The 10,404-nt window shown below is 43.6% G+C and overlaps 2 protein-coding genes across 3 annotated transcripts; both read right to left on the reverse strand.

Annotated features, from left to right (window-relative positions):
• Positions 1-278: 278 nt before the first annotated feature.
• rpl6 (ribosomal protein L6) lies at positions 279-4,859 on the reverse strand. 2 transcript variants are annotated; one of them, XM_014170591.2, is made up of 7 exons: positions 4,816-4,859; positions 3,758-3,907; positions 3,544-3,642; positions 3,178-3,321; positions 2,262-2,310; positions 1,842-2,026; positions 279-459 (listed from the first exon to the last, which is right to left on the reverse strand). In XM_014170591.2, exons 2-7 carry the CDS (start codon positions 3,905-3,907, stop codon positions 307-309), a joined length of 780 nt encoding a protein of 259 aa, XP_014026066.1. In that variant the 5' UTR covers positions 4,816-4,859; the 3' UTR covers positions 279-306. The 2 variants fall into 2 exon arrangements, with proteins under 2 accessions (XP_014026066.1, NP_001135169.1); NM_001141697.1 differs by lacking the exon at positions 4,816-4,859 and having other exon boundaries at positions 3,758-3,908.
• Positions 4,860-5,808: 949 nt separating this feature from the next.
• LOC106585052 (3-ketoacyl-CoA thiolase, mitochondrial) lies at positions 5,809-10,404 on the reverse strand. The gene is made up of 10 exons (XM_014170808.2): positions 10,280-10,404; positions 9,491-9,657; positions 9,260-9,388; positions 8,523-8,639; positions 8,234-8,381; positions 7,838-8,013; positions 7,504-7,633; positions 7,305-7,375; positions 6,940-7,094; positions 5,809-6,705 (listed from the first exon to the last, which is right to left on the reverse strand). The coding sequence occupies exons 1-10, from the start codon at positions 10,293-10,295 to the stop codon at positions 6,621-6,623; spliced, it is 1,194 nt and encodes a 397-aa protein (XP_014026283.1). The 5' UTR covers positions 10,296-10,404; the 3' UTR covers positions 5,809-6,620.

Consider the following 10,404-nt stretch of genomic DNA (forward strand, 5'->3'; position numbering starts at 1 on the left):
ACAAGCCGAATGGCTTAAAGCTTAAATGTCAGTGAAGACACTCATTCTGTAAGTGTAGGGGTGGATGTGAGCCAATAGGAAACTGATTTGTTGATACAATAGCAGCAACCAAACACCTGATGTGTCCTGAATGCCTTTGACAGCCCAGCCTGCAATAAAACCCCATTAAGAGTTTGAGTTACAGGGGAGCTACTAATCTACAATGATGTCCCCAAATGCTTTGTGTATTTGAAACTCAAATCAGCCCATTTACACACAATCACAAGGTGAGATAGGACTGTGGTGGTACTCTTTATTACAACACATTTAGAAAACCAGTTTGTGAGGGTAGACCCCATTGGAGAGGCAGAAAGAGGATCGCAGGTAGCCCTTCAGCTGGGGAACCTTCTTAATGAGGGGTAGAAGCTGAGAGTCCACAGCCTTCTGGTCCTCCTTCCTCTGCACTGTCAACTGGTACTTCTGTAGAAGGGGGAGAGGTAAGAGTTTCAGATATGCTTTTAACTGGGATGTCACAAGCATTTTCTAGCCACAACCAAAGAGGGAAGAACCGTTATTCACCATATATTAAGCAAAAGACCCACTCCCAATTGAAAGATTTGAGCAGTGAGGATAAACATTAGCTAGATTTCCAACCAATTGGGACAGATTAATGGGAATATTCAAAAATCTACATAAATTATGCACATTTTCCCACTAGTGGTCTTTCCACCAAACTGAATTGCGGAGGATAAAAATCAGTGCGTGATGACAGTGTACACAAAATGTACTTTTCCACTTCAGTTTTCCTGTATCGAATAAAAATGTAATGTTCAATGTTCTTCCATCGCATTTTCAACTCTACCAAACAATTGCTTGCGTTAAATAGCAAATGTGCCTACTCCGGTCTTGGCACGTGCGCTCTAGCCAACAGCTTGCAGACAGATACAGGTAGGTTAGTCTACAACACGAGATTATTATGGATAAGAGCGAGAATAGATTTGTCAGACGGCTGTCAAGCATCGATCATGTCACCAGAATAGGATCCTCGGCATTTATCGAACAAACGTTGGCATTTATAAAATTGTGCCGACACTTCCTGTTTCCTATCACAGCGGTCCTGATTTTGTATGATTCCTTTTTTAAATATACGGTATGACTTTACTAGTGGATGGAAATGTGGTTAATGACTGCATTCTCCAAATAACATTCTAAGGAATGTAGGATTAATGCACCATGATTTTTATGTTACTTGTCCAATAACAGCACTCAACAGTAACCATTACTCCTCCCCCCCACTAGTCTAAATCCCAGGAGGGTTTGGAAGTGTGTATATACAGTAGTTTATGTGTCGGGGGGCTAGGGTCAGTCTTATATCTGGAGTACTTCTCCGGTCTTATCCGGTGTCCTGTGTGAATTTAAGTATGCTCTCTCTCGGAGGACCTGAGCCCTAAGACCATGCCCCAGTACTACCTGGCATGATGACTCCTTGTTGTCCCCAGTCCACCTGGCCGTGCTGCTGCTCCAGTTTCAACTGTTCTGCCTGCGGCTATGGAACCCTGACCTTTTCACTGTGATTACTATTATTTGACCATGCTGGTCATTTATGAACATTTGAACATCTTGGCCATGTTCTGTTATAATCTCCACCCGGCACAGCCAGAAGAGGACTGGCCACCCCTCATAACCTGGTTCCTCTCTAGGTTTCTTCCTAGGGAGTTTTTCCTAGCCACCGTGCTTATACACCTGCATTGCTTGCTGTTTGGGGTTTTAGGCTGGGTTTCTGTACAGCACTTATATCGGCTGATGTAAGAAGGGCTATATAAATACATTTGATTTGATATATCTAGTAGTGTGAAGTTGACCTCTTTCTCTGTGTCAAAGATCTCTCCTTCCTGGTGGCGGGGTCTCCTCAGCCTCTTCTTCTTGAAGTAGGCATCTGACAGAGTCTTGGGGATCTTCATGCCAGAGATGTCGACCTTGGTTGCTGTGGCAATGACAAACTTCTGGTGTGCCCGGCGCAGGGGAACACGGTTCAGGGCCAGGGGACCTAGAGGATGGAGAAAGCAAGAGGGTGATTGAGTTACAACTGAAAATGCAAGAACAGCATACTTTTCCAAACATCACATCAAGATAAGGCTACCTGATGGGGTACTGCAGCTGCACAGACGTGATTGTGAGCTATAAAATCTCACTGGACATTCCGACCAGAACTACTCTATGCAACACTTGTTCGGCCAATTCACTGATTAATAGGAATGTTTCAAAGCACTGGTTGTTCTTACCAGTTACAAGCAGGAGACCACTGGAGAGCTGCTTCAGGAACACAACACGCTGAGGGGAGAGAAGAGTCAGTTACTGCATTGCACAGGGCAACATCTACCACACATACATGCTACTGAAGTGATAACCAATCCTGGTTCTGAAAAACTATGAAGACTTCGAAAAACCAATGGTAATAGTGCCATAGCCAAAACCAAACAAGCCGGCCTTCCATTAGAATGTAGAGCTGATCTACTTGTTACAGTAAGAGAAATATCCATAACACTAGTATAATAAAATTGTACTAGACCACTGACTATTTAAAATGTATTGGGAAACGCATACATAAATCTAACAAATCTGTTCAGATATTGTTTATCAACTCGATATTCTCCACTTCACACATTTATGTGCTTCCAATACAACGCTGTGAGTGTCCTCTGCCAATTGAGCAGCACTTAAAGCTGAAACCATAGCAGCAGGCCCTGCTACGTGCATTCAGTGTGTGGGCGCAGTCCTGTGTGTGGGCACTACCGTAATATGCCTGTGTGAGGCTTGAACGTGTGTTTTTTAGTGTGGGAAAAAAGGAAACTGATTTGGTAGTGTGGGAGTATTGTGCAGCTTATCGCATGTAGAGCAAAGGACAGTTCTAAGGAGGGTAGCAGTGCAACACGGGTGTTTAGAATAGTGTGCATAGCACGCCATCTCAGCAATATAATAGGTCGCTAAATAATGCTACTGTGAGTAGCTTGAGCATGCGAAAGCAATGTATATTTATGAGTGATGGCAGTGTCATGTGTAGCCATGCGAGTGTTCACCTTCCTGCACTGGTGTCCAGTGAGCAGGACAAGGACTCTTCCGGGGGTGGTGCATGAGTCTGTTTCAGAGGTGGTGGGTGCGTCTGTGCACACACACACACACGAGTCTGTTTGATCTCACCTTTCCACGGTGGCGCCCAGTGAGTAGTACAAGCACGGTTCCTGGGGTGATGGTGGCACGCAGGTTCCTCTTGTGCTGGCTGAAAGGCTTCTTACCATGGTTCTTCAGCTTACGGGGCACATCCTCTGTGGGGTAGTAACGGGGCTGGGGGGCACAGAGTCAGGGGATCAAACTACTTCACAGGTGTAGAACCATTTAACACCACCAGCCATGTCTCGCAATCAGACCTTACTGCAGTATATTGAAATGGTGAAAAGTTATTCTGCTGAATGATTGTGAGCTGCAAAACTCACTGACAATTGCATCGATCCAAGAGCAACATGACACCAACTACAATTAAGGAAACTGTTTGAGCCAATGACTCACCATCTTGCGCATCTTGACAACACGAGTGCCTCCATTCTTGTCTCCGCCAACAGTCTTGGTGATTGTGGATGGAGTCTTGACCTTCATCTTCTTCTCAATCTGAAACAAGCAAGACACTTCAGTACACTACACATACAAACTTGAAGTCTAACAGGTCCAATGTAGAGAACCAAGGGGACAGCTTTCCCCAGACTGCGTGCCTCCCTTCTCTCACCTTGGTCTCAGTGGTCTTGGTCTTCCTCTTGTACATGGCCCTGCGGGCGTACATGGCAGAGCGGGAGTAGCGACCGATGCCCCTGGCCAGGACAGGGTTCCGGCTGCAATGAGCCTTCTTGGCCACCTTCTTCTTGTCTCCCTCTGCCATCTGCGGACAGACCAGGGGACCCGAATGGGTTAAACACATGGATACAATACTATAGAACAATATTTATAGAATTACTGGATACATACTGGTGAATCATGAACTGATCATGCTGGCTAGCTAGATCCTTTGATGGTATGATGCTCAGAGGCTGCAGGTCATAGGTTAGGAGAGCTAGCAAACTAAGTTAGGCACTTTTGTGGCTCCAGATATTCAATAACAGGTAACCAAAATATTAGTTTGTCATATTCCAATACAATATAACCAGCAGGCCCCATACTGGGTGGTGGCGTTTTAGCCATTGTTTAGTTGTTAGTTTGCCATGAACATTTCGATAGAACACATCTGCGACGTGCTAACGTAACATAAACAAATACATGCCAGCGTGCAGGTAAAACTCTGACATTTTAACAGTCAGTTACCTAGTTAGGCACGACAGACTTGTCAATATGCCAAAGTTCGCCAAAACACCTCAAACCTGGAGTGTACACGCACGCATGACAACGTTAACGTTATACCATAGCTGGTAGCTACATCTAGCAACCTAGCTGGCTAACCTTTGGACTATTTAGGCAATTCTCTATAATATGCCATTACACATAGATAAGTCATATCCACTGACAAGCCACTAACGTATAAACCAGGGTACATAAACGTAATATTGGTCAAACGTGAAATCTGCTCAAGAGGTACAACGCGTTGCGCTAGCATGTAGCCGTGGGCCTACATTTCCGAAACATAGAGCAATTTATTCACAAGTCACCACACAAAACACAACAATTGTCGTACATATTAACTGTTTAGGATACAAATAACATTCCCATGCAAATGGGGAATTGTTACTTAGTCCATTTTACACAGATGAACACCGATTTTATTAATGCAGTTGGGTGGGGAGAAACCATTCTTACCTTTGCTATGAAAAAAAGACCGACATCCGGGGAAGTTACGTATATATCTACGTTGTATGTCACGTCGACGTAAGGATGCAAAAATTACGCAATTTTTTTGTGGGCTTGCAGTTCAGATAATCAATAAAGTACAACAATTTGTCATCAGTAAATATTTAAACAATAAGGCAGGAGGGGGTGTGGTATATGGCCAATATACCACGGCTAAGGGCTGTTCTTATGTACGACGCAAAGCCCGAGTGCCTGGATACAGCCCTTAGCCGTGGTATATTGTGCATATTCCACAAACCTCTGAGGTGCCTTATTGCTATTATAAACTGGTTACCAACTTAATTAGAGCATTACAAATACACGTTTTGTCATACCCGTGGTATACGGTCTGATATCAGCCAATCAGCATTCAGGGATTCCGAGTATGACAAAACATTTATTTTTACTGCTCTATTTATGTTGGTAACCAGTTTCTAATAGCAATAAGGCACCTCGAGGGTTTGTGATATATGGCTAATATACCACGGCTAAGGGCTGTATCCAGGCACTCCGCTTTGCGTCGTGCATGCTTAAGAACAGCCCTTAGTCGTGGTATATGGCCATATACCACACCTCCTTGAGCCTTATTGCTTAATTAAAACACTTAAATGCTGTATTTGTATGATAAAATAATGATTCATGACTGAGTCATATTTGTAATTTATAGACAAATCTACATTTTATGTTAGCTCTTAGCACTCATGATAAAATAATGAGCTGCCTTTGAAAATATACTGTATGTATCCATACCAATCTGTAGAGACTCATATCAGTTTTTCTCAAAGGGTCAGTTTCCAGGACCCAGATTACGGTGGCATTCAAGGTCACCTACATTGCTATACTGATGTGGTTCCTGAGAAAAATACTTCTCCAGGAATTATGACATCCCAAAATGGGAGTATTATTGCAATAGACCTAGTGAATAATATTCTGTAAAGAATGTGAACAACAATCCCACACAAATGTATTGATCATTTTTTATTTTGAAAAATCTAACACATCTTAAATGCAACCTTGTTAGCACACGTACATATCTAGGGCAATGGTGATCCCTGCGGAGTGATAATTCATATTAAAACACAAGGCAAGAGAGAGTCTGTAAGGAAGAGCCAGAGATGCTTCTCTCCTTCCACAGAAAGCAACTTCACCCCAACTCAAACCACACTTCTCATCTCAATTGTTAATATGCTTCAGCGAGAGGTAAATAGTATGTCCAATGAGCTAGCACTGTTATCAAGGCAAACACAAAGACAGTCCCTTACAAAAAAACAGATTTAGCCCTTCAGATTCACAAGGCCTCTTTAAGCAGATACAGACAGTATGGTTTCCATACATAAACATTTAGAAAAGGTAAAAGGAATATGAAGTATACAAGGAGGGAGTTTATTACAGACATTTGGGTTACTAAATACACAAAACACCCTTGTTTCTGTGTTTAGGTAAACAGCAATCATTTTCTGGAGTAATTGACGAGTGACGAGATCTTGTGTATTTCTTCGAGTGTAGGTGGTAGAGTCTTGGGATGTTTCAAGTCTGCATCAAACATACAAAAATCTTGGGGGGTTGATATTCTTACATTTCAAGTCGATGCAATCCGGTGTTTAAACTCTACATTGGACAAAAATCTGAAGTCGCATTCGAGTGTGTATATGGCATGTACTCTATTGGGTATGTAGGGTGTGGTGTATTTCGAGTGTGGATGGTATTGAAAGTACACTTTTGAGTGGGGATGGTACAGTAGTAATCTTCTGACTGTGCATGGTTTGGTCTCTTCCTCAGTGAGTGTTCTCTATGATGATGGCGATGCCCTGTCCACCACCGATGCAGGCTGATCCCACAGCATACTTTCCCCCAATCCACCTGAGAGAAAGAAAAACACAAATTAATCATTAAACCCCTTCTCTGTGACATAACATGAATTGCTCAGCCATTGAATTGTGTCTTATTTTTTCCTAGTTAAAAACATTTGCCTGTTACTTCACATGAGACAACAATGAATTGTTCGATTTTATTTGACAATATTTGTCTACATATTTACAGAGTAATAAGAAGTGATCCGGAGTAGTAAGAAGACTACTGGTGTGGTGGGGTTACCTGAGCTTGTGGACCAGGTGCGCAGTGATGCGTGCTCCTGAGGCTCCCAGGGGGTGACCGATGGCAATGGCCCCCCCATCAGCATTACTCTTCTCTGGGTCCAGACCCAACACCTTGGAAACCGCAAGGTACTGAGCAGCAAACGCCTCATTCACCTGAGAGACAGCAGAGGGGATAGAGAGAAGGACAGGAGAAGACAGAGCAGGAGAAAGAGAGGGAGAGACAGAGCAAGTGAGGATACAAAAGGAGGAAGTCAATTCTATCAGGTAAGCTACATGACCCAGAGCATACCAAAACAGAGCAACCAAATATCTGCCACTTTCTGCATCAGTTCCTATTTATGAACATAAATCAGACGAGTATACCTCCACCAGATCCATGTCTTGGAGGGTGAGACCTGCTTTTTTCAGGGCTTCAGTGATGGCTGGAACTGGGCCTGATGGGGGAGAATGACAGAACCTTACCAACAGAAATCACTTGATGGCCATGCTAGAAAGGCCTATATATTGGGATGTGTCATATGTTTTCATCAAGTACATAAGCCATTTGTTGTCAGTCACCCACCGATTCCCATAATGCTTGGGTCACATCCAGAGACGTGATATGCCACTATTCTTGCCAATGGGGTGAGCTTGTGCTCTTTCACAGCTTCCTCACTGGCTATCACCACGGCAGCAGCTCCGTCAGACACGCCCTGTGGAATAGGAACAGAACATGAAGAAGAGTACATTCAAAACTAGCACAGGATTTACACCCAGCAAACTAAAATGATCTGCACTCCATTTTAAACTGGTGTGCTTGGGGTCAGATTGAATGTGATACTCTGTTAGCAGAAGATGGTAGGAACTGGGTGGAAGAGCTTGGGTCCAGAATTGAATCAGCCTTATTTAGTACTCACTGATGCATTGGCAGCAGTGACCGTTCCTTCCTTCTTGAAGACAGGAGGTAGCCTAGACATCTGTTCCAGGGTAGTCTGGGGGCGAGGGTGCTCGTCCTGGGTCATGGGTACCTTGCCCTTCTTAGCCTTCACATCGATGGGCGCGATCTCTGCCGTGTAGTGGCCCGCCTCGTGGGCTAAGGTTTAGAGAGCACACAGACAAACTCAGTGATGTGGTCAGCATTCAGATGGAAATCTGGAAAAATAGTTTATTGTCATGGTAATATGCAGTTCACTGTCATAATATTTCTGAGGACAGATAATCAGGAATCCCTGATTAATCAAGGCAGAGTTTTCATGCCTTAGGTAAGGATTGTAAACATGTGAGCTTAGTTAGGGTAAGGGTTGACTTCTGACCTGCCTTCCACCTCTGCTGTGTCTGGTGTGCGTATTTGTCACAGTCGTCTCTGCTGATCTCGTATTTCACTGCCAGGTTCTCTGCTGTGATGCCCATGGGGATCTTAATGTGCAGGTCAGTAAGCCCCGCCCACAGAGTGTCCTCCAGCTGAGACAAAGGAAACAGAGAACACGTTAGCTTAGTCCTTGGCATTGGTTCAGAGCAGCTGTTAGAGGGTCCTTATGGTCAAAAGTGACAAAATCTATACCCATTTGGTATTTTATCTCTCCTCATTTATTAATTCAATACCTTGAGGTCGAGTCCGAACTTCGTTCCGAAGCGGACGTTGCGGACAGCATACGGCGCCTGGCTCATGCTCTCTGAGCCTCCACACAATACCACCTCGGAGTCCTTCAGACAGATTTCCTACAGAGACACAGACAGGGTCTTAAAGAGGACAAATGGTACAAGGCTGCTAATGTTCCTATGCCATCGGCAGAAACAATGCACCTACAATTGATCTACAAACAATGAAATGGTGGTTTGAGTAAAAATAAAATTAAAAAAACACATGGGGGTGGGGTGACCTCAATATACTTTAAAATGACAAAAACAACTCAAAACTTTGTAGAAATGATAATGGACCTATATTCTTACCGTTTATTGACTGTCCAGATCACTAACTATCACTGTGCACAGTCAATGGAACTACATTCAAAGTTTCTTGGCTCTCCAGCTCAGGGAGCATAGAAAACTCCCAAAGCAATAGAGGACTATGTTTAGCACATTTTGACAGCAAGAAAATAAAACCCTTTTTCAGTGCAGCCCTCCGGACCTTGTTGAAGACCTAATGCAGCACTGTGCTTCTTTCACATGCTTTGCTTGCTGTTTGGGGTTTTAGGCTGGGTTTCTGTACAGCACTTTGAGATATCAGCTGATGTACGAAGGGCTATATAAAAATAAATTTGATTTGATCTGTAGCAAAATGAGTTTGACACCCCTTGTGTAGACTATGTAGAGTCTCAGTGTTTATATGTCTACTATACCTGAGCTCCATTGATGATGGACTGAAAGCCAGACCCACACAGGCGGTTTACGGTGAGAGCAGGCACTGGGATGGGCACCCCACACCTCAGGCCTACGTGACGGGCGATGTATGGAGCATCTGCGGAGCTCTGAAGGGAAGGAGATTGGGAGAGAGAGGTATAGTCAGGTCAAACGTTTCCTTCCTTGAGTTTATCCTTGCCTCTGCTTGCTTTTTGGAGTTTTAAGCACACCTGCATGACGTTTCCAAAGATGACACTGTTGACAAGCTCGGGTGCCACTCCCCCAGCGGCGAGTGCTGCCTTGGAGGCATGCTCTGCTAGGTCTGTTGCACTGTGGTCTTTCAGAACCCCACCGTAGGTGCCAAACGGGGTCCGCTTAGCAGACACAATAAACACACCTGGATGGAGAGAAAGAACAGGGTTTGGGTGTGAGGTGACTAATCCAGCTTTACTGCAGCTTTAGAGTTGTTGATGACAATATCTATGTGAATATCTAAAGCAATACAAATATTTGACTTGAAAAGTGCTGCCTTGCCTAGATTCACTGCTTGAGAGTCCTATCATAAATCTCCACTGCAGTGCCATTGTAATTATCATGTAACTAAGAAATGTCACTGTCACCTTTACCCTACATTCATCTCCAACTCACCTAGCCGATAGAAATGTAACAATAGAGAGGCATAACTGACAGTTGTTAAACTATGTGGCAAGACAACACTTAAATAGCTTTGATAACATGTAGAGACAGAATGACAGCGGTCATTCGTTCATTGAATAGTGACAGCTCCAAAAACAGGAACAAATTAATAAGCTCAAAGTTGATTGTTTTGATCATCGATGAACGCTAGAACTTTACCGATTTTCAGGAGTCACCTGGATATTATTTTACAGACCTTAAACGTGTGCAATGCAGTATGCATAGCTGCTTTGATTTTGCAGAGCAAGCAAAGCATGTTCATAGAAAAGCATGCATTTCGTGGTGAGTGCGTGGTTTATGCTAAATATCAAAATATAACTTACTTCTGATAAGTGACATAATATTGATTCCTCCTCACGTCCACGAAGGTCAGTGAATCTGTGTGAATTTAAGGGCACTTTCTGCCAAACCCTGGCAAATCTTGACCTTTTACCTAAATAATGTATAA

The sequence above is a fragment of the Salmo salar genome, chromosome ssa24, assembly GCF_905237065.1.
Source record: "Salmo salar chromosome ssa24, Ssal_v3.1, whole genome shotgun sequence".
Taxonomy (NCBI): Eukaryota; Metazoa; Chordata; class Actinopteri; order Salmoniformes; family Salmonidae; genus Salmo; species Salmo salar.

Coding starts and splice junctions, on each gene's coding strand:
- rpl6 (XM_014170591.2), bottom strand. CDS start 3,907: ATGGCAGAGGGAGACAAGAAGAAGGTGGCCAAGAAGGCTCATTGCAGC. Junction 3,322..3,543: donor TTGTCAAGATGCGCAAGATG/GTGAGTCATTGG, acceptor TGTGCCCCCCAG/CCCCGTTACTACCCCACAGA. Junction 2,027..2,261: donor TGGTCTCCTGCTTGTAACTG/GTAAGAACAACC, acceptor TCCATCCTCTAG/GTCCCCTGGCCCTGAACCGT.
- LOC106585052 (XM_014170808.2), bottom strand. Junction 8,640..9,259: donor CCATCATCAATGGAGCTCAG/GTATAGTAGACA, acceptor GTGTCTCTGTAG/GAAATCTGTCTGAAGGACTC. Junction 6,706..6,939: donor CACCTGGTCCACAAGCTCAG/GTAACCCCACCA, acceptor TCTTTCTCTCAG/GTGGATTGGGGGAAAGTATG.